This window comes from Fusarium mangiferae (assembly GCF_900044065.1).
Source record: "Fusarium mangiferae strain MRC7560 genome assembly, contig: FMAN_scaffold005, whole genome shotgun sequence".
Lineage (NCBI taxonomy): Eukaryota > Fungi > Ascomycota > Sordariomycetes > Hypocreales > Nectriaceae > Fusarium > Fusarium mangiferae.
In genome coordinates, this window is record NW_024573925.1 from 1,622,152 (window position 1) to 1,644,352 (window position 22,201).

At 48.8% G+C, this 22,201-nt stretch overlaps 10 protein-coding genes across 10 annotated transcripts; 5 read left to right on the forward strand and 5 right to left on the reverse strand.

The window, feature by feature from the left end:
* Positions 1-726: 726 nt before the first annotated feature.
* FMAN_16113 (uncharacterized protein) lies at positions 727-2,289 on the forward strand (the record flags this gene model as incomplete). Its single annotated transcript, XM_041831105.1, has 1 exon — positions 727-2,289. One exon carries the CDS (start codon positions 727-729, stop codon positions 2,287-2,289), a length of 1,563 nt encoding a protein of 520 aa, XP_041681702.1.
* A 766-nt stretch (positions 2,290-3,055) lies between these two features.
* Positions 3,056-3,926, forward strand: FMAN_07478 (uncharacterized protein; the record flags this gene model as incomplete). Its single annotated transcript, XM_041831106.1, has 3 exons — positions 3,056-3,266; positions 3,354-3,531; positions 3,587-3,926. The coding sequence occupies 3 exons, from the start codon at positions 3,056-3,058 to the stop codon at positions 3,924-3,926; spliced, it is 729 nt and encodes a 242-aa protein (XP_041681703.1).
* A 278-nt stretch (positions 3,927-4,204) lies between these two features.
* Positions 4,205-4,921, reverse strand: FMAN_07479 (uncharacterized protein; the record flags this gene model as incomplete). Its single annotated transcript, XM_041831107.1, has 2 exons — positions 4,205-4,664; positions 4,722-4,921. 2 exons carry the CDS (start codon positions 4,919-4,921, stop codon positions 4,205-4,207), a joined length of 660 nt encoding a protein of 219 aa, XP_041681704.1.
* Positions 4,922-5,859: 938 nt separating this feature from the next.
* Positions 5,860-6,696, reverse strand: FMAN_07480 (uncharacterized protein; the record flags this gene model as incomplete). Its single annotated transcript, XM_041831109.1, has 2 exons — positions 5,860-6,432; positions 6,517-6,696. 2 exons carry the CDS (start codon positions 6,694-6,696, stop codon positions 5,860-5,862), a joined length of 753 nt encoding a protein of 250 aa, XP_041681705.1.
* Positions 6,697-7,066: 370 nt separating this feature from the next.
* FMAN_07481 (uncharacterized protein) lies at positions 7,067-9,141 on the forward strand (the record flags this gene model as incomplete). The annotated part of the gene is made up of 2 exons (XM_041831110.1): positions 7,067-7,441; positions 7,492-9,141. 2 exons carry the CDS (start codon positions 7,067-7,069, stop codon positions 9,139-9,141), a joined length of 2,025 nt encoding a protein of 674 aa, XP_041681706.1.
* A 198-nt stretch (positions 9,142-9,339) lies between these two features.
* FMAN_07482 (uncharacterized protein) lies at positions 9,340-10,610 on the reverse strand (the record flags this gene model as incomplete). The annotated part of the gene is made up of 4 exons (XM_041831111.1): positions 9,340-10,003; positions 10,051-10,166; positions 10,226-10,296; positions 10,349-10,610. The coding sequence occupies 4 exons, from the start codon at positions 10,608-10,610 to the stop codon at positions 9,340-9,342; spliced, it is 1,113 nt and encodes a 370-aa protein (XP_041681707.1).
* Positions 10,611-11,338: 728 nt separating this feature from the next.
* FMAN_07483 (putative DUF431 domain protein) lies at positions 11,339-12,186 on the reverse strand (the record flags this gene model as incomplete). The annotated part of the gene is made up of 5 exons (XM_041831112.1): positions 11,339-11,395; positions 11,447-11,565; positions 11,621-11,731; positions 11,787-11,804; positions 11,868-12,186. The coding sequence occupies 5 exons, from the start codon at positions 12,184-12,186 to the stop codon at positions 11,339-11,341; spliced, it is 624 nt and encodes a 207-aa protein (XP_041681708.1).
* Positions 12,187-13,313: 1,127 nt separating this feature from the next.
* On the forward strand, positions 13,314-15,281 carry FMAN_07484 (uncharacterized protein; the record flags this gene model as incomplete). The annotated part of the gene is made up of 3 exons (XM_041831113.1): positions 13,314-13,498; positions 13,560-13,920; positions 13,971-15,281. 3 exons carry the CDS (start codon positions 13,314-13,316, stop codon positions 15,279-15,281), a joined length of 1,857 nt encoding a protein of 618 aa, XP_041681709.1.
* A 381-nt stretch (positions 15,282-15,662) lies between these two features.
* On the reverse strand, positions 15,663-16,711 carry FMAN_07485 (putative Fe-S cluster assembly protein DRE2; the record flags this gene model as incomplete). The annotated part of the gene is made up of 2 exons (XM_041831114.1): positions 15,663-15,970; positions 16,027-16,711. The coding sequence occupies 2 exons, from the start codon at positions 16,709-16,711 to the stop codon at positions 15,663-15,665; spliced, it is 993 nt and encodes a 330-aa protein (XP_041681710.1).
* Positions 16,712-18,978: 2,267 nt separating this feature from the next.
* FMAN_07486 (uncharacterized protein) lies at positions 18,979-20,681 on the forward strand (the record flags this gene model as incomplete). Its single annotated transcript, XM_041831115.1, has 8 exons — positions 18,979-19,064; positions 19,117-19,230; positions 19,276-19,400; positions 19,448-19,996; positions 20,049-20,091; positions 20,138-20,214; positions 20,263-20,439; positions 20,491-20,681. 8 exons carry the CDS (start codon positions 18,979-18,981, stop codon positions 20,679-20,681), a joined length of 1,362 nt encoding a protein of 453 aa, XP_041681711.1.
* Between the last annotated feature and the right edge of the window lie 1,520 nt (positions 20,682-22,201).

Here is a 22,201-nt window from a genome sequence, read left to right on the forward strand (position 1 = left end):
CAGAAGCAGAATAACTACCGTGGGACCGATTTGCTGTATTAGTTTCAGGGGCATTAGGGTAAGATTATCTTTGGCGAGAAAGAGAATTGGGGGATTGCAAAAATCAAGAAGAGGTCGAGATTGTGCAAGTTGATAGCGAGCAGTATTTACAACGCGGCTGGTGGGCGGAGTGTTCGGTCGTTCAGCGGTAGCTTCAAAACAGCAATTGGATTTGGAATCGGCATATTTCTCACCATTTTGCCATCTCTTGTTCCACTCGATGTCCGCTCCTCATCTATTACCCTTCGATTGATCCGCCTCTCACACTGGCAGGATGTCGATCGGCTCCTCCGTGTTGACTGGGAATGCTCACAAATAAGAAATCATTGGACTGTTTTCAAGCTAAACGAGTGCTTACCGCCTCATGGAGTCTTGATCGTACGAGGAGACAAGCCTAGGGATGATTCCACGGCGACATGGCGTTCCGTCACCTAGGCAATTGGCTTCTCCTGTCGTATTCCGGAGTCATATTTGCAGTCAAGTAAAAAAGCCCAAGTTCCCCTCTTTGGACAGTGACTGCCATTGACAGCATACCAAGTATAAATCAAGGACCTGATCCCGGCTGCTCCCATCTTCCTTGGAGTTCTCCAGCTTCCTTAGTTATTAACGCATTCTCCAAAGAAAGTTCATCGCTCTCCTTTGCGTTTACTTTTTGTTTCAAAACATTGCATTATATCAACATCAAGCATGAGATACAACGCTTTGGCCTTCATGGCCCTCGTCAACGGCCTCGCTCAGGCCAATCGTTTCGACTGGCAGAGCGAGTCCAAGGCTGATGTTGCCAAGCATGAGCACAAGAACGCTGCCGACCCTGTCTTTAAGGTGGAGGTGAACAAGGGTCAACTTGAGGCTGGAAAATTAAAGAAGGAGGGAGAGAAAGCTGAGCAACAGGCCAAGAAGCTGGAGGAGAAGCTGCAGAAGAAAGAGGATGAGCTTGAGCTCAAGGCTGCACAGGCTGGAGGGAACCGCCATCACCACCACAGCCACTCCTCATACTCCCCTGATCCTACCTACGATCCTGCCACAAAAACTACTGGATATCATCACCATCACTCAGGCCACCTCCAAAAGGGCCCCTACACGCTTGATGGAGAGAAATACGACTATATCCATAAACCAAAGGTCCACTTCCACACCTCTTACACAACCCACGCACCTACTCTCAGTCCTGGATGTGTCGGTGACAAGTGTTCTCGTAAGCCTTGTAAGGAATGCCATGGCAACTGGGCACAGCCTGGCTGCTGGCACTGCAAAGCCCTTGGAGCCACTGGCGAGGAGGTTGCTGAACAGGCGGCGAAGACCACCAAGCATGCTCCCAAAGAAACCAAGGCCAAAGAGGAGAAGGAGGAGGAGGAGAAAAAGGAGAAGGATCCTCACGCAAAGACATACACGCATGGAGACAAGACTGTCATTGTTCCTAAGGAGACCAAGGCCCCTGAAGCTACTCGGCCTGAAGCTCCCCAGATTGAACAACCTCATAAAGAGGGCCCTAAGGTCATCGTCATCGAGGATCCCAAGAAGAAGCCTGAGGAGAAGAAGTCTGAAGAGGAGAAAGAGGAGAAAGAAAAGTATCACGATGAAAAGCCAAAAAATGAGTTCCCCAAGGAGAAGCCCAAGCATGAGTACCCCAAGGAGGAGCCCAAGCATGAGCCCAAGCATGAGCACCCCAAGGAGGAGCCCAAGAAGGAGGACATCTGTGACAAGGTCCATCACCATGGCCAGCCTAGCATCTGTGACAAGATCAAGCATCAGCACCACAAGGTTGACGAGCCTAAGAAGGAGAACATTTGTTCGAAGCCCAAGGGTTGCCATCCCCATCAGGCTCCCGCCCCGGCCCCTGCTCCCGCTCCTGCTCCTGCTCCTGCTCCTCAGCATGAAGTAAAGCCTGCTCCCGCTCCTCACCACGAAGTGAAGCCTGCCCCTGCCCCTGCTCCCGCTCCTCACCACGAAGTGAAGCCCCCCCCGGCTTCTGTCCCGGCTCCTCATCACTCCGAGCAGAAGCCTGAGATTCAACCTGTCCCTATCCCTGCTCCAGCTCCCCAACAGCCTGAGCAGAAGCCCGGAGAGGTTCAGCCGGCTCCGGCTCCGGTCCCAGCCCCTGCTCAGCCCGAAGGAGCCAAGCCTGAAGAGGGCAGGTACGGCAATGCTCCATCAGTTCCTGTAACAGTGCCCAAGTCCGGAGCCACCTACAACCGCGTCTCTGTTGGCATCGCCGTCTTTGCAGGTGTTGCCAGCATGATGCTTCTATGAGCTTCAAATCAAGTCTTGTATGAAAGTGCGCTGAACGAAGCACCACTGAAAGGGATACGTTGGAAGCGGTAAGATGGTGTTTAAAAAAAATTGGTGTTATGTCCGCAAGATCTTTGGAACAGGGCCTTTGAGATTATCTTTGGATTCATAGATGACTAGTAGTTTTCAATTGATCGTCCCCTCCTTTTGTTTCACTTCTCTCACATAATGAAGAGAACCACACCCATTGAATGCCCGTTTACCAGCGGGAATTTGGTCGGAGTAAGGATCGGATCGAGAGGCATACCGCCGACCTGATGCTTTGTCATTCCAAGCTGACGTCAATGCCCTTACCTAACAGTGCGGGGCAGGATCTCCTGGAAACCTTGGGGATGGCGACTTATACTACTAGTCTAAGGTAGTTGTGGCATATTCCCCTTAAGGAAAAGCACGATTTTGACCATCTCATCGATAGTAGGAATTATAGAATCTGAAATATAATCTTTGTTGGGGACATGGCGTTCAAATATCATGAGGTACCTAGATAATATAAAAGCTGCTAAACCGTCGAGTTACGCTCCTGTTACTTTGGCCTATTTCCCGGTTGGTTGTAGTTCGATGTCTCGCTGCACTCTGTACATCTGGCAGAACCCCCCTCCTTCGTGACAGTTTTATCTCCGAGCTACAGTACCGAAGACAAAGGTATAAAACGACGCCTTCAGGCTTCATTTATTTCCCTTGATATCCAAGACTTTCGGAAAACCATTCTACTTTCAATCAAGCCGAGATGAAAGACAACAGCATTCCTCTTTATGCTTCGCCCCAGCTGGGCCAAAAAGTCACTGACTACGCAGAGCAACACTCGACCCCGTTACCCAAGTACATTAGTGACTACCACGCGGATGTCTCTGCCAACAGAGAAGATTCTTACTATATGAGCTCTGTTTTTCAGTCTCAATATAATACCTTTCTTGCAAAATCTATTCGTGCTACAAGGGGTAGGTCAAGATACCTTGACATGGAACTAGAGTTCCCTGAGGCTTTTGTTATCAGCCAGGAGAGCAATGCTGATCACCGTCTAATAGTTCTAGAAATCGGTGTCTATGTTGGCTTCTCTGCCCTCGTATGGGCTGACGCTGTGGGACCGAGTGGACTCGTGACTGGCCTGGAGTTCGAGCCTGAGTACGCTGAATTATCCAAGAAGGCTTTCGCAGCAAATGGAGTCGATAATGTTGAGATCATCGTCGGCCCTGCTTCTGAGTCGTGAGCTATTCATATATGTATCATCTTACACCCCAAATTACTGATGCTCGAATAGTTTACCCAAACTCAACCCCACGGAGCCCTATGATCTTGTTTTCATCGACGCAGACAAGACTGGTTATCCGGGATACTTGAAGCAACTTCTCGAGTTGTCGGAGCCTGGTAGCTCGAGCAGAATCCTTCGGCCAGGCGCTCTCATCGTCTCGGATAATGTGCTGCGCCGAGGGTTGGTTGCAGACGACAAAGCGCTGGGTGACGACGAGCTCAAAGGCGATCAATTGAAGAACGTTTTAGCTGTGAGACAGTTCAATGACTTGGCACTGCAAAGCCCACGACTTGAGACATTTCTTTTGCCGTTGTGGGATGGCGTCAACGTTTCCCGCCTTCTTGATTAGTGGTAGCACTGTCTCGACTGGAGAACGATCAGGATGGCGGCATATGGTTATATATATTAGGGCTAAATGAATATGAAGACAAAAAAATATGTATAAAAAACCGTTCGTGACACATCCTAGGCTGATATCATCTCCGTTGATATTCACACTTCATGAACTCGTATTTGGAAAACCATGTCAGGGCATTGTTATATCCATATGTCGTTATTACGCCCCCTTCCCCTGACTGGCGGCAAGTGATTGACTATGACAACACTACCGAAACGTAAAGTGATTAATTAGTATCGGGTGGGAGAAGAGTTGTAGGCTGCCATCTTCTTGTTCTCGCGGTTGCGGCGACGACGGCCAGAACAGCAGGTAACGAAGACGGCGATAGTGCCGATGAGACAGAGAATAGCTGCGGCAAGGACGAGCCAGATACCAACAGACCAGCGAGCACTGGCGGAGGTGTCTCGGTTGATACGTCGTCTGACAATGGAGAATCCAGCGAAGTCACAAGCCAGGGCAATGATAGTAACAAAGAAGGCCAGGAGTGAAACAAGCGTGGACATGAGGGAGCCAAAGATGCCGGCACCGAGAGCCAGAAGGAAGGCAATGAAGCAAAGTCCAGCACCAATAGGATGCAGGACCATGACATACGTCAAGGCCTTTGCAGTGTCCGAGCCAGCATTGGAGAAGTTGGTGCCGGCTACGGCATTGGAAGGGTCGTAGCCAATGCGAGCGCTTGTGCAACTATCGCTGCGGGATATTAGAAGACGAAATCAGACACGGTGTGTTCAAGTGATATGAACTTACCTTCCACTGCTTCTTGTGACACAATACCCAAAAGTTCCAAAATTCACACCATTTCCTCCCCCAGAATTGCCGTTCAAGTTGACCTTGAGGAGGGCTATGTCATTGACAACAGGAGCTGTAATGCTCACTACAATGAGCATGACTGTTGCTGCCAAGAGGAAAAAGGCACCGATATGGTGGATGAATCGTCCCAGACCCATTTTGATGGTTATGATGGTTTGGAAGTAGTGGTAGCGTTGGGCGTCTGCGACTCAAAAATCGCAGGAAATTATGCAGTTATTAAGAGGAAACAAAACCGCTTGCCGATTGGAAGTGATGTGAGACGATACGAAAATAAAAGTCAAGAAACCGAGAGAAGCAGGCCTAGATATATAGTCACTCGGTCGTATGAGGGTTCCCGTGTCATGGATTCATGGAGCCAATGCCAGGAACCAACATTGTGCAGTGTCGTTACGTGAGACGTCATCACTAAGCCTTGTTCCAGGTCTCGTGTGTGCCGAAATCCGTCATGATCAAAGCCAAGACAGGCTATATTGTGGTATAGCATCCTCGTCGCAAGAAGCCGTCTCTACTACGTAGTGACGTAGAGTTGGTGGCTTTGGCCGAATCGTGGCTCATCTACCGGGGTGTGGGCCGCCCCGAATTTCTTGATTCGGGTGTCTCTTTTGTGTCAATTAGATGATTTAGATCAATCTTGGCCCTCTGACCCTGCATTTCAGACAAGACTAACCCACCTGGGCCAGATCATACCAAGATCCTTGTTTGGAAGTTCTGCTTGTTTCTTTTCCCAATCAGCGTCACACGTATCTTATTAGTGTGAACTGTAATGTGGTTCAGAAAAGCATGTGGTGACTACCAGGCATCAATACGACGAGGAGAAATCGATTGTTAGACTACTCGGTGAACCCCGTTCTGTGTCTAGCTGCCTCTCCATGCACTGATTGTGTACTTATAGCTGTGTCTGGGTGCATGTGTAATCTTTTCTCCCAGTCGTGCGCTGCATATTGCGATAACTAGTCAAGATCTGCGCTATGCAGAGAAAGAAGCGAATCGTCAACATGGCTGAGTTAACAAGGTGGAGAATAGTAGATATGTGTTGCGCAAGTGCCGCCTAAGCCTTGGGTAATGAAGCCGAGATTCAAATGTCTTGGTCTTCAGAAGTGATACGCGTCTCTTGCTCATCCACCTTTGAGTTTGGTTCCCGGCGGCGCTGCATACGTTTTCGACGCTCCCATTCTCCCACTGCCTGCGATATTGGCGCTCTAGGCGGTGTTTTTATCTTCGTTGGAATCCAATTGCGGGTTTGTATTCTGTCAATCTTTCTGGAATCCATTGTTGGTTCCCGTCCGAAATCAACGGCCCATTGGCTCAAGCCCCTGGCTGCGATACTATTAGGGAGCGACTGTTGCAGAGTTTTTGAAGCAAGAGTCTTATTTTCTGTGGCAAAGTCTGGCCAGACACTCGCGAGAAACGAGCTTGAGCTACCCTTATGATTGTATGCGGGAGACTCAGTTATTTCGATGAAAAATTTGGTGTCTTTGAAAGACTGCGAAGGCTGCTTTTCAAAACGTGGTTTTAGCCCGTCTACTTTCACAACGGACCTTGGCTCCTTGCAGGATGAAGGAACAGTAATGTTGACTGGGCTTGAGGAGACGGCTCTGGTGGCAGCTTCACTCTCTTTCATCAGTGATATGAACGCAGAACCTTGACCCTACAGTTAGAATAGTCAGCGAAAACAGCTTGTGTCCGCACAGTTCGAAATCAGACATGCCGGCATGAGTTTGAAGAACTCTACTTGTCCATATTGTTCAAGCGCTCTCAGAACAGAGCGTCTCTCAGCAAAATTTACTGGCGCGGGCGAGACGTAGAGACGTATAGAGCGCTTCCCGATTTCTATATTCTTGAGATGACTCGTAGCTATACGCTCAGCCTTCGCGGCTAATTGGGCTGCTCTGTAGGTTTCCGAAGCAGACATGTTGAGTTGGTGAAGTGAAGAATTCAATGCCAAGGAAACGATCCACTGGGTTGGGCTACCTACATTTCATATTCAATTGTTGCTCGATTTTCCTCCACTATCGGCTCGGCTTCGGTGGGGCCGTACTCCAACTCAGGTACGGCCAGAGCTCTTCACCTATTGGATCCATCTTTATTGCTTTCAACCTGGAGCTCGAAACATTTCGAACCGAACCAGAGCGACCTGTTGTTAATCCCCAGATTCCTTGCCACGTCTTGCAGTCATTGCTGAGAGTGTGACTTTCCTGTTGACACGCCGCATTTCACATCCTCCTCACATAAGAGATACAACTCTATTCGCGCCCTCACGAGAGGGCATCATCACTTTCGCGATGGCGACACCAACAGCCGCAAAGCATGCTTCGCAACAGGGCCGGACCCCCTCGCAACTCGCCGCCGCGACTCCTCCTGTATCAACTCCCTTCTCCAATCCCGCCCATGTTGTCTTTTCGCCCAGGGGGCCACGATCATCCCCTCAACAATTCAAGAAGTCGCCCGCCGCATCAACCTTGATGGCGCACGCCTCCAGCGCTCCTCTCAACTTCGACAGCCCTTCCACAGCTGCCGCAATGGGCGCCCTTGGAATTCCTAGTGGGCTCGATATGGGTCTCGATAATGTCGGTGTTGGTGGACTGGGCTCTTTGGGTGCTCTGGCGAGTGAGGATGATAAGTTGAAGCGCCTGGAAACGATCATAGCCACCTTGGATGTAATCGTATTGTTCCCTATGTGATCGGCCGTGTTGCTAATTCAGTGCAGCAGAAGAAGGGACTTGTGGGCGAAGCAGGATTGGAGCGCCTGGCGCAGCGAATAGGACTTGACTGCCTTTCGGAGGATCATACAGCACCTGACGGCCGAAAGCAAAGAACTCTTGTGATAGCGGGCTCAGCCATTCAGCTGGAAATCACCCTGCACAATAATATTGTCGAGAATATATCCCTGGCCTTCCCGGAATCTGCTCGTTCAGTTACCGACCATGTCACCAGAGCGAGCGAGATTCTCTTGAGGGACTTGCAACTTCTCCCCAACCAGAGCCCACTGACAAAAACTCTTGACAAGTTTGCGGCCAATCTTGAGCGACTAGCCGTCCTTGATAAGCTTAGCATCATTCCTGGGCTCGACTGTCATGAGGCATTGGCTGGTATTTATGTGAGCTTAGAAAGGCTTCACAAATGGGATGTTGGTCGGCTTCGTGATGAACCCGGAATGGGTGGCAAGTCGGACAGTGAACTGTCTACCATGGCGATGTGCACGCGACATGGCTACCCCGTTATGCATTCAAAAGACCGAGTGGGCCTCGCACTCCAGTACTGGAAGGCCCTTCGCCTCGTACAGCCAACCAACACCAAGTTGGCTTCATTCGCTTCTTCTCATGAACCGGTCTGGTCTCTTCTTATTGGGTGTGCTTCAACAGGAGGCATGGGACACATGCCTGTTCGAGTCTCCGAGGACTGGATCTCTAAAGATGTTGTGAAGGCAGAGCCCTCGATGGACCCTAAGCGTCCCAATCTAGACTGGCAGGAACCTGATAACGTCGTGCTTCCGCACTCAGAAGAAAACAAGGATGCTAGCATGGAAATGCTCCAGCCAGATCTCTCAACCGCCAGGGTGCCACAGGTCATGTTCGTCGCCACATTTGACCCTCCTGTCATCCTGCCCCAGAACGAATGGCTCCGGCTGCACTCATACGCCAATGTTAACGCAAACCCATTGTTTGGGTACTCACCAACCTTTGACAGTCTTTTCTTCCCTATCCCCCCTGGAAGTGCTCAGGACCCTAGCGAGCTCCGGGCGATCTCTCGCAGCCGTGATGTCCGCATTTATAACCAAGATCAGGAAGCTATCGTTAAGCCTCATCAGAACACATTGTATATCTACAAGCAAATATATTCACAAGTGGTGACTGAAATTCCATTCTCTCATCCTCAGCAACTCATCGAAATGCTCCCCCTGCTTCGACAGTATGCTTTTGTCGCAACTTTGCTAGAGAACAGCTTTGGATCACAGACGAACGAAGTTGAGAGATCACCCAAACAAGGAAACAACGCATCGCCGGTGCCGAAATCCAATTTAACTACCAGAGATGAGCTGGCTGAGTTTATGAACTCAGCTTCCGTGACTGACGATCATGCCTCTGCTGCACCGGAGGTCAAGCTTGACGTTACCCTGTGGGTTCATCCGATTCCACATCTTCAAGTTGTCTTCCCATTCCGAGATTCCACTGCCAATATTACCTTAAAGGTACTCGAGGACGGAATTGTGGAAGTCGTCGAGGAGAATGTCATTCCTCGTGGTGATGATAATAGAATGAAGGGCAAAGAACTCACGCGGGCAGACTTGGGAAAGCTGCTAGAATATATGGAAGATCTTTGCAAATGGGCAGAATGGATTCGGACAAGACTTGCATGAGTCGTTGAGACTTGATATAGTGGTTGGACAGGAACTAGGAGTTGGACAATACCCTCTACGTACCATACACAGTGGATAGGCGGAGAAAACTCAACGACTTATGCTACCATGATATGACCATACCTTTCCTCATGACACGACAAAAAGCCGGACTTAAATGTTGATAAACATAATAGATCTCAAAGCATAGGCTTAGGTTTAGTCATCAGCGATGTAGCCCCTCAGTCCTGCCATTGCATCACGTTGCGACTTCCCTTCCTCCTTAATCTTCTTCACGCGAATTACGCTATCGTCCAGAGTGCGTATGGCACAGCTTCCATCGCCTTGATCCCAAACCAGATTCTCCAAGACAACCCCAGTGTCTTCAAGGAGGCGGACTTTTGCTCCATGGTTCCCGATATCCTTTGAGGATATGGTCTCGACATCTTGGAGAATCAACCGCTTTTTATCACCCTTCTTGTTGACAGCATGAGTCCATACAGACCCAAGAACTCGTATCCTTCGCACAATGTCGTCCCCTGTCCACTGAGTCCATTTTATACGTCCATCAGCCTTTGTGAGCTTGGGCGCGTGTACGAGCTGCTCGTCGCTCAGCTCTTCTGCTCTCCATCCTGTATTCTGGCGAAGTGGCACATAGACTCCATCCCGCAGACCTTGAATTAACATTTGCGCTCCAATTGGTGCTAGGAGGCTCGTCAGTTCTTGGACGGTACAGCCTGGAGGTATCGATATTCCGGGACGAGAGGTTTGAGACAGGATAGTCCCATGATCGAAGATTCTGTGGTCTAGTGTTTGCAATGAGATTCCCGTGTAGTCATATCCTTGGAGAATCGCATGGTGGATCGGAGCAGGCCCACGAAGACTACTTTTGTTTAGGTATCTGGCGGAAGCATGCGTCATGAGACTTACTCAGGTAGCAGAGAAGGATGCACGTTGAGTCCACCGTATTTGGCCGAAGTTAAGATCCTGGGCGGGACGAATAGTCCGAAGGACACTGCTATCACAAGATTTGTTCCTTTAGGGAGCTACTGTTTTTAGCCACAGAGTTCCCAGGAAGTGCTCAGCAGGAAGCACGCAAACTTACATCCCATCCTGTGAAGGTCTTGCGCTGGTGAATATTCAATCTCAAGTTTTCTGCCAGTAACTTACAAGGTACTAAATCGATATATAAGTTCAACATCGTGGTGTTCTCATAGATTTGGCATACCTTCTCTCAGTGTTTTGAAACCTCTTCCCATGCGTCGTGGTGGCAAAACCATAACATCCAACGACTCTACAAGGTTCTTATTGTGACGATGCTCTTCGTAGAGAGCTTTCAGAGATGCGCAACTGAACTCATCGGATCCGCAGAAGAGAATGCGCAGCGGGTCTGGGGACTTTCGAGTCACACTTTGCGAGAAGAGCCGTCGCCATTGAGGAAATCGCACATCGAGCAATGATCTAGATTTGGAACCGGCAAATAGAATCATGCTCTCAGTTTAGTATTAGTATTGAGCCACTTGGATCTGTTAGGAATTTGCCGGCGTATCAAGGCAGGTTGGTAGTCTGAAGTGACAATAAAACAATCGCGTTTGTTGCATCTCCGCTTATATGCATTGACATTTTCGTCAAGGAAGACCTAACTATCTCACTCGCTTGAACCGAGCAGAGCCTGAGAACGGTTCAGAAGGAACTTGACACCATCCAACAACCTTGCCATAGAACCTGGCAATTGTATCAGATTATTTTTGTGTTTGATCTGTTCTTCATTAGTTCAATTTGTCAAAACAGACCGTTATGGCGCAAAGCCATCGCCCACATAAAGGTGTTTGCTGTAAACGGGCACTTTTGGAAGCGAGCAAAGAACTGATGAACTATTATGTATTTGAGAACTATTAGGTAGCAGGCAGGAGCAGGAAGAGCCTGGGACCGTTAGGTGATTGTGAACTGCGAAAACTCAAAACTGTCCAACAGTGATGCACGTGGTTCATAGGCTGGATATTGAGTCTTATTGCTATCTTCACCCGCATGTAAACATATTTATCTGGCTAGCAATTCATTATACAAGTATAGAGTTGACAGTACAACTGCATTGTTATGAAGAATGATACTCGTCGAAGCGATGTTTAGGTAGCCTCTGGCGACGGCAAAGAATAGTCAAGTCTTATATCCAGCAACTGGGTTTAGACAGTGGATAGTATGGTTTATTTTGATATGTTTAAAAGAGATCATCCACGGCCTTGTCAGCATCTTTTTGGATCAATTCGACCATGCCCTAGAGTAGACTGTTAGGTTCTGATGAGTATGGTTAAACGGGTCCACAAACCTTGGGCATGATAGGCTTGCCGTCTTCACCTTGTACATATCGGAATGGCATCTCAGTGCTCTCGTGTTCGTTGAATTTGAGCTCAGGGAAGTCCAGATAGGGCACCTGATCAAGTGGCACTGGTGTCTATCATAAGCTTCCGAGCTACAGGGGCCTAATAGGCGGATAACGAACCCTTGTCTTGAACAACAATACGAGTGACCCGGACGGCCGTATCTGTTGTCATCTGCTTGGGGCCGAGTCTGCGACCTTCAAAGCCCTTCTTTCGAAGCTCTGACGTACGGTCTAAGATCTCTGGTCAAAATGCATCAAAAGACAATATGTTGTGAGAGCCACAAACCTCGGGGAGGATCGTCGCCTTTCACACAAACATGAAACGTTAGTAACAGTACGCCTGCCGTTCCTCATGCTTTTTACGTACCGAGAATGCCTCCAAACAAGAAGGCATCAAAGTTCTCACCATCCTCAGGAGAGAGATCCTTGGTGGCTGATGGATCTAGCAGGCAAACTCGCGACTTGTTGGCGGCGTAGAGTTCCTCAACACCACGCTGCTCGGCAGTGAAGGCGGGGTTGCTGGCCAGGTCTGTTGGAACCTGGAACGCAGAAGGCAAACTGGAGAGGATGAAAGAACCATGAGTCGCTTGTGTCTCGCGTGCAATGGCCAGATATTCGAGTTCGGACCAAGGGCCCAGCTCTGGGTCGAGATGCTCAACAATAAAAGTCTTCCCAGAGGCTGCCATTTCTTCTTTGTTCTCTGGTGAGGGAGCAATTCTGAGCAAAGGTCAGTGGCGCGTACACTAGGCAAATGATGGTGGTAAATACTAAAAGCTTAGGCTATTGATCGATGTTTTCTGATATTGAATAACGTTCAGAGTTGTACCGTGAATATGAGACTTTACAAAAGTGAATGTGGTGGAGAATCTGGTTGGTTTAGTTGGAGGGGGTTTTGAAACTCCCTACCTAAGGGACCTTATCCATCTGTCTACTAGCTTGAAAGTTAGTTCATAGGTAGGTAGCCTGAAGCAATAGTGATCATCTGTATTCTGTAGATGCACCAAGATTTTTAATCCATTCCTCTCGCCTTTCCAATATTGAATATCGCTACTTCTTATTGATTTCGAACTTGACCATAAATGTAGAAGAATGTCGGGGAATGAAAACAACAGAGCAAGCCAGTGGTGATCGATCATTGGAGGGCATGCAGTTGATTTACTGATAATGCATACCGTTTACTGACGTTAGTACTGTGTCACTTTATTGGTGCTGTTATGTCCGACGTCCACGAAGCTATTTCTTACTGACTACCAGTAGGAGCAAAGTTGACAGCGCCACGATATTAAAAAGACAAACATGAACACGCCGGCCAACACGAACCGGCATAAAGAAGTTGAAGGGTATGCGTCGGAGTAAAACAAAATAAAAAGAAGAAGAAAATGCGTGGTACCTATGGATGCCACAGGAGTAGGTAGTCCAGATTAGAGGCAAATGCCCAGTGGACCCTTGCCCGGAGGAATTACCTCCCTACCTCATCCACTGCAACCAGAATTAATGCGCCAAGCCACAGTTGCGACCAGCGACAGTACGGAAGCTACAGCATCGCCCCCACTAGAGCCCGTCCGGGGTCCCGAGGGGCCACCTCATCTCTCCTGGACTAACAAAGGTCCCAACTACTGGCTGGATTGTCCCTTTATCAACCAAGGCACCTTCATTCCAACAACAACTCTTATTGCTTTCCATGTCGTCGACGAGGAGGACCTCCAATTCTTTGTCTTTTTAATCTTCACATTCCGTCGTCTTATAAGTAACCGCCCTTCCTTTCTGTGTTCTTTTAACATTACCCGCGGCGTCCTGCGTCCGCAACTTCATCATGGTTCTCAAATTCATGATTCCGTCCCCGAGACGATGGGCCGCCCTGGTCTCCTTCTGTCTCGCACCAACTCTAGCCATCGCTGTAGGCGATGCGACCGCAACAAAAGCTGCAGCTGCCGACTACTATGTTCGCGACCTTCCGGGGTTACCCACCGATGGGCCCGATGTCAAGATGCACGCTGGGTTAGACAAACTGTTTCCTCCCTTTGCTCCAGGCTTACTGACGCATCCGCGTGCCTTTCAGTCATATCGAAGTCACCCCAGATACGCACGGGAACTTGTTCTTTTGGCATTTTGAGAACCAACATATCGCCGATAGACAACGGACTGTTATTTGGATCAATGGTGGACCAGGCTGCAGTTCAGAAGATGGGTCCATGATGGAAATTGGCCCCTATCGGCTCAAGGATCAAGACCATCTGGTCTACAACAATGGCTCGTGGAACGAATTCGCCAACCTGCTGTTCGTCGATAACCCTGTAGGCACCGGCTTCAGCTCGGTCGACACCAATAACTATATACACGAACTTAAGGAAATGGCGGATCAATTTGTCAAATTTCTTGAGAAGTGGTTCGCTCTCTTTCCCCAGTACGATCGCGATGATGTGAGCAAACTCTTCCTTTTGGGCTTTTCAATTTGCTAAGAACAACGCAGATATACATCGCAGGCGAGTCTTACGCCGGACAGCATATCCCATACATCGCCAGGGCTATCCTCGATCGCAATATGAAGAATCCTGCAACCGCATGGAACCTGAAAGGACTATTGATCGGCAATGGATGGATTGACCCAATCGAACAGTATCCGGCTTACATTACATTTGCCATTCAGAAGGGTCTGATCAAGAAGGACTCCGACGAGCACAAGCAACTGCAAGGCGATCTGCGCAATTGTCAAAGAATGATGGCCTCGGATGTTGGCCATGTTGACTACGGCGAATGCGAAGCTATCTTGTCAAACATGCTCAGACTAACCAAGAACGGTGACGGCGATAATGCATGCGTCAACATGTATGATGTACGACTGAAAGATTCATACCCTAGCTGTGGCATGAACTGGCCTCCGGATCTGGTGCACCTAACTCCTTACCTGAGAAAGCCGGAGGTTACGAAAGCCCTTCATGTCGATGGTATTAAGAAATCTGTCGGCTGGACCGAGTGTAACGGTGCTGTTGGAGGTGCCTTCAACGCAAGGAAGTCTAAACCTTCGGTTGATCTCCTGCCCGCTCTCCTTAAGGAAGTTCCTATCATGCTCTTCTCTGGAGCTGAAGATCTCATTTGCAACCACATTGGAACCGAAAACATGATTAGCAAGATGGAGTGGAACGGTGGGAAGGGTTTCGAAGTAACACCAGGTAACTGGGCCCCGCGGCGTGACTGGACTTTTGAGGACGAGACAGCTGGTTTCTGGCAAGAGGCCCGGAACTTGACATATGTTCTTGTCTATAACTCTTCCCACATGGTCCCTTTCGACCTTCCACGACGAAGTCGAGATATGCTGGATCGCTTCATGGGCGTTGATATCAGCAGAGTGGGTGGCGACCCTGCTGACAGTCGCATTGATGGCGAGAAGGGGCCAAAGACTAGCGTTGGCGATGCCAAGAACAGTACTAAGACCGCCGACGAGGAACACCAAAAGCAGTTGGACGAGGCCAAGTGGGCAGCATACTACAAGTCTGGCGAAATTGTTCTGGTCATCGTCATCATTGGTGTCATCGTTTGGGGATACTGGATCTGGCGTGAACGTCGCAGGGGTGCTGCCTATTCTGCTTTGGCTGATCATGATCTTTCCAGCCGATCCAACGGCCACCGAGCCAAATCGCAACCTGGTGATCTTGAGTCGGCGGCTTTTGATGAAAGCGAACTGGACGATTTGCATGTAACAACACCGGGAACCAGCAACAGTGCTAGGTTTCCAGCGAATCATGACAGTAGCGAAAAGTTTGTCACCAAGTACGTCGAATAATGGAAAGCCAAAGTCATGAATGGGCCTTGTTTCCACCTGGATAAGGTTCCTTTGGTTGTATAACACAGCTGGCGCCCTGGTTCTTTTGCATAAAGTGGTTGGTTGTCACAAATGGGAGGTCTGGCGTTTTCCTCATTTATATCGCGAATCGAATCAATTTTGTCATCATCTAAGTTGGTAATCCTACGCCGACAAACTCCATATCTAGATCTGAGCCCTCCCGTGAAACCTTGCCCCGAGATCATTGTGTGACTTGCAGCCTGTGCATCGTGCTCCGTGTTCCAAAATAAACAATCCACCTATCAAGTAAAGCTGATATTTACGCCTGCAGTGCTGCGCCATCGTTGCCCATAAAAAAAGAAAGATTGTAAAAGTCAAAGTTTAGAGTTGCACATCGTTATTGAGCAGGCGAACTTCTTCACCTGGTTTGAAGGGAGGAAGGCCAATATAAGGACATCCGTCACAACGGAAAGCGTCGCCAAGAGAACAGTTGCCGCATGAGCCGACCTTACCTTGCACGGTGAAGTCGATCTCAGCCAGGTCGTCTGTTGCCAGCTTAATGCTCTCGAGTTTCTTGTCAGCGGTTGCGCGTTTGTCGGCGTCTTCGGCAGCAAGACGTTCGGCCAGACCACATGTGCAGTCCTTGCAGGCCCGACGACGTTTGCCAGCCTTGGGTTGACATTCGGCAGCTAGTATGTTGTCAGGATCGCATTCGACTATGAAAGCATTTGCAGGGGTTACCTACGGATACTGATAGGTCTCGCGAGATCCGCTTCAGTCATGAGAGTATCCTCATCAATTAGATCGTCGTCCTCAAGATCGTCTTCAAGATCGATGAAGCCGACGCCGGCGGGGACCGCTGGTTCCGGTTTCGCCTCAGTAGGCTTCCTCTTCAGGTTCAGAGGAACAGAGCCATCTGCGAGAGGACCGGGCTGGGATTTCTTCTTGCCAAACTTCAGAGTAATGGCTCCGTCATTCTCACCGTAGTCGGGTTTCTCAAAACCACCCCGCGATGATATCAACCCGGCCAAAACCGCTTCCTTTGACAAAGTGGACTCCTCCAGGCTGTTGCCATCTTGAGACTGTAGGCGACCGCTAGGCTTGAGGGACTCGGCGACAGGACCAAGGACAGTTCGGTTCATCAAGGCGAGGGATTCGCCCAGCATCGAAGAGGCATCGGATAGGACCAAGACGAGGTCGTAGGTGGAAGGAGGTAACGTGACCAATCCCAAGGAGAGACGGTCAAGCATCTGAAGATCGGTGAAGGAGCGATCATAATCGGCGAGGACAGATGTGAGGGCGTCGGAATTGGAGGCAAGAGAAGGAGGCGCCAAAAGAAGGGTTCGCTTGGGTGGCGAGGATTGGACAGACTTCGTGACAGGCATGACGAAGTCGTCACTGGGATCAATCATGAGGGTCGCGGGCGCCATGGCGAGTGAATAGACAGCAGAAAGGCAAAATCAACGAGGTAGATGGGAACAAGAAGTAGGGGAAGATTGAGGGACAGGCCGTTTTTAAGATCTTCAAGGTGATGTTAGACCCAGACTTTTTGACTCGGCGGTCCGTGGTGTCTGGATTAGTCAAAGAACGGTAGTACCGTGCACAGCCAATATGAACTGTGCAACATGCCCTAGCATACGGGGGGTTGTACCGTGTGGGCTGACTATTCAGATGAACGGTACTGCATCTGATATTAGAGTTGCGGGGTCATTTTTCTGCTTTTCCACGGCGGGGGGCTTTTGGCTTCTTCGAAGGGCCCTTATTCCGACTGCGGAGACGCCGAGTACTTCTGCCGAATTAAATTGTTACTATGAGAGCCCATCATATTGGGAATGGCTTTGCAATCATGCAGTCACAATCAGTTGTCGCTGATAAGTTGATAACGAAGTAACCTCTAAGAATTGGTGTTTGGTGTTTCCGTTTGCATTTCCCGGAGATGCAAGAAATTTGTGTTCTTTGGATGGCTAAGAGTTACCTGTCAAACCATACGACTTGGCCTTTCATCCCTGTTGGTTTCGAGCTCTTCTTTTCTTCCGCACTTCAATTTAGGTACCTGAACTGTCTTGAGCAATGGGTACGACACCTTAGGTACCTGACATATGATCATTGGTAATCCGAGCCAGGTGGGGAGACAACGGCTCGGAACCACCTACCGTAGATATTGCAGTACGGGTCGGGAACGGGCGGTGGGCGATGTCGGACCAATCCCGAACAGTACGATTGCTGTTTGGTTTCGATATGCGCCATTACCATAGGTTGCCTATCACTTGTGCTCTTAGGCTCAATCTCGTGAGCGGATGGCACGGGCATGGAAGCCGCGATCCCGGCCCTCAGTTTATGGCCTGCAGCCTTCGTGACCTCCCATTGATTGTGGAATTGCGGGGAGTCTTTTTCTGGGGTATAAACGTTGGAGTGCTTATGAAGTTATCCCTTTCGAAATTGTGAGGCTTAAAGTGACTGATTGGTGTTGCACAACAATTTTGATACAGCGCAATTCTCACCTGATCTTTCGTAGATATTCGAAGCATTCTGAGATATATTTTTCGGTCCCGTACAGTACCTATCCAGGTCGTTGGTGACGACTTGTTGGTTGACTATACAACTTGATTTGATCTCGTGTTACACAATCTGGGTGTGACAATGTCTTGATTTCTAGCTTTTAATTTCATATTAGAACAGCAAGAAGGCAACTCGACTCTCCTTTAGTAGTATCAGTCGATTGGTGTTTGTGCGTCGCTGGTTTTTCTCTAAATCTCACTCGGTTTCTATAAACCATATGAGTGACAGGCATTGCGAGTAGGATCTAACTACCTTACTAGGTAATGTTATATTGACAAGAGAATCTTATATTATCATCATCGCAATGCTCTTCTTTCCGCTTCTCTTTCAAGGTATTCTCGTATCGATAGTCTATCGTATTTCAAGGTCTGCAATATTCCGGTGCTTTGATGCCTTTACTGCAGCCAAGTGATTGCCAGTGCTGTGCAGCTGTCAGTGGCCGTTATATTTTATCTCTCCTTCTTGATTTCACCAAATCGTGGGATAAACAAACGCATATGTGTTTCTAATAAATTCTTGCCCCAGGCAACAGTGATTCACTGCCTCCTTCCATCCTGCTCTTTCTTAAATTTCTTTATCTCCTCCTTCTTCTCTTCCTCTTCTCTTCATCTTCTCCTTCCTTAACCACACTCGCATTCCTCAACATCCCTCATTGGCACAAGAAGGTACAGGATCCTTACGCTTGCCTTTGAGAGTCATCTCTAAGATAAGGCTCTGCTTTATTTCTACTCTTTTCAACTCCGAGAGCCCTCGTGCGGAGAAACAACTTGCTGTTGTCTTTGCCGGTCAACACTTCTGTTGGTAGTAGTCAGGCAATACTCAATCCTCAAGGTATGTAAAAGCTCGGCTTTTTATCTCATCTCATATGTCTTCTATTCATCGAAATTCCCTGTTGTCGTGGAACCGCCGTGAGAAGTTCTGCTGCTTGGCTTTGGCTATTCCACGTTTCGCAGTACACGTCTGCCACTTTCCCGCGTTCTCCTTCTCATCTCATAACATATTTTCTCCCTTCTCGGAAGCCAGGGAGCCTTTACTACTTCATTCCCTTCTTCATTTGCCGTTAATAAACACTCATTTCATCTCTGCTCACATATAGTAGCAACCGCGTTTAGACTCGAACCGACGATCTACTTCCATCATGTCGGACTGGGACAACGACCAGGGTGGATCGGCCGATCCGAACACTTTTGAGCAAGAGAACTGGACCAGTGGTGGCCAAGCTGCGTATGTGCTCTCGCTTGTGTTTTTCTGGAACTCGATATATTGACCTTTATAGGAACGCATCCACCAATAACGCTGGCTTCGGGAACAATGGTTTTGACGATGCCAATGATTTTGCAGGCGAACAGCCCGCTGGTGATGACAAGTGTTTCGGCTGTGGCGAGACTGGGTAAGAACCAACTTTCTGGGGGACCATATCATCTAACAAGTTCAGTCACCGCCGTGCCGAGTGTCCCAACCCTCAGGAGATGACCTGCCGCTTCTGTAAGCAGCCTGGTCATATGATCAAGGATTGTCCCGATAAGCCCCCCATGATCTGTGAGAACTGTGGTGATGAAGGTCAGTTCCACCCATTGCTGCGTGATACTCTAGGCTCATACGTCCAGGCCACATGCGCAAGAATTGCGAAAAGCCTCGCAAGATCAACCGCGACCACATTGCTGATGTCAGCGCCGATGACGCCTGGAACAAGATCAAACAGGCCGTCATTGACCGAGATGTTGACGACGCGAAGGAGGCGGTACAGGAGTACATAAAGGCCGTGGATGGTGACATCACCTACCGCCAGCTCCAGGAAGCCCTGATCGATCAAGGCATTGGCCTCTGGCTCATTCCGACTGAGCGAACTCTCGTCCAAGTGTTCACCAACATGGATTTGCAGGGCCATATCGACAAGAAATACACCATTTCTTATCGCTTTGTCGAGCAGGCAGATCGTCCTCGCGAGCTGGAAGGATGGCCCAAGAGTCGGGATGAGCTTCTCTCTCGTTTGGACGATGCTGGCGAAGTCGTGGATCGAGGTGTTCCTCTTTGCCTGAACTGCAAGGAACTTGGACATATCTCCAAGTTTTGTACTCAGGAGAAGACGGAACGTACTGATGTGGTCAAGATCTCTTGCTTCAACTGCGGTGCGGATGGCCACCGCGTCAGAGACTGTGAGTCAACCTATTGATAGTCCATCAATTGAACATGATATTAATCCATTAGGTCCGGAGCCCCGTGTGGACAAGAATGCTTGCAAGAATTGCGGGTAAGCTTTGAACAAAGAATCTGGAACTGTGAACTGACAGCACTAGCAAATCTGGTCATCGGGCTGCTGACTGTGAGGAGCCGCCCAATCCCGCCAATGTCGAATGCCGCAAGTGCAACGAAAGTCAGTCTATATGATACCTTTTCACTGGCATTGTTCTAACTATTGTAGTGGGTCACTTTGCCAAAGATTGTCCTCAAGGTGGTGGCAGCCGTGCTTGCCGCAACTGTGGTCAGGAGGGCCATATCTCGAAAGACTGTGACCAACCTCGCGACATGTCGACTGTGACTTGCCGCAACTGTGAGAAGCAAGGACACTTCAGCAAGGAGTGCCCTGAGCCGAAGGATTGTGAGTTGCTTGCGTTGCTTATTGTCATAATTGTGACTGACCAGTGTCCAGGGACTAAAGTTCAGTGCTCCAACTGTCAGGAGTACGGCCACACCAAAGTTCGATGCAAGGTCCCTCCTGTCGATGAGGCTGACGGGTTTGGCGTTGCTGGTGACGGGGACGGTGGATGGTCCAACGCTGGTGCTGAGGGAGGTGGTGATGGCTACAGCAACCAAAACACTGGTGGCAACGACGGGTGGTAAACACCATTCATGGCATGAACCTGTCCTGTAAGACAGCCTCTTCTGCGATTTTGATGGGTATAGTCGGTGGACGGCATTTAACGGAGGTAAAAAAAAGGGTGATGTTGGACGCGATTTCGTCAGAGGTTGGCCGTTGAAAGTAATTAATCCATGCATCCACGTAAATGCCTGATGAATCGAGTGGTCGTAATCGCTAATATTAGTCGCCTTGACCACTCAGCGAAAGTTTTCGTGAGATGCTTGAAATGGTTACAATGTGGTGAGATCAGGTATCATCAAATCATGGACATCCATTGAGGTATTATGATTGTGCCCATTAGGAGGAGGATCTTCCTAGTGTTCCCATGTGCTGGTGGCTAACTTATTTTCACATTTTCCCGAGTGTAACAGAGGATTTCAAGCTGTTGGTTTGTATCATGTTGCGGAAGGGCCGTAAAGTCGGACATACTTTGTTGTGTTAGGTGGATATAATGATTCAGCCAAGGCTGCGATGGAGACGGGGAACAGACGTTTCTGGTCGCAATTTTGTTTGTACTCTGATTATACAATCTTGCTGCGATTTATTCTCATATTCAGGTTAAAACTGTATGGTAGCTCGTGCTTTATGGTGTCGTTGGCAGCAATGATGCCTCATGGGCCACTGATAGGGGGCTGTCGGTGCATCCCTCTAGCTCCACGGATATTGGGAAAATAGCTGGTACTAGTGTCTGCGTGGATATTGATGGCGAATGTGTTGTCTTGGGCTCGGCGTGGTATGACGAGGTTGTTATTTGGAGGACCCAGCGAGTTGATGGTTATGGCTGAGTTGACTAATGGGGAGCAGCTGGTGTGAATTGTGGTAGGAAACAACCCGAGAATAAGGGCGTGGCGTACCTCAGTCCTACCACTGAAGCTCCATCTACTAATGTTTCAAGACAACATGTCATAACCGTCTCGGCAGTGTGTTCTTTGCCTGCCACTGTATATGCAAATCTAACTACATATACATTGTGACTGCCTGTACCCCTTAGTTAAAATATGTATTGAACAATCAACTCTGTATCTTGTAAGCCAGTATCGTAGGGAACACTGTTCTCATTGCTCATCGATCGGCCTTTGCACCTGAGTCCCAGAATTGTGTGCTGTATTGCAATCCACAAAGGATGTAAGAGGATGTCTTTGCATCTTACTTCATAATAAAGATGCCCGAGAAAGCACAACTTAACGGCGGGCAATATATTAAACCATTAGGTTGAAGCCAATCAATAATATAGCAGCTATTTTGTCTCCCGCCTGTCTTCTGTCTCCTACCTCATGGTTGCTAATTCAGATTGGAAAGTCATTATGTAGGGTAACCAACTCATTGTATATGTCAGATAACCAGGGTCGAAGGTATTGGATCAAGCTAAGGTTAGGTAGGTAGGTAGAAAAAACCTCCCATTCATCCTAGGACAGCAGATAAATCTGTATGAAATTCGCGCTGTTGTGCTATATCGTGACGGCTGTTATACATCAGAATCACAGCATAGCTACCATATATG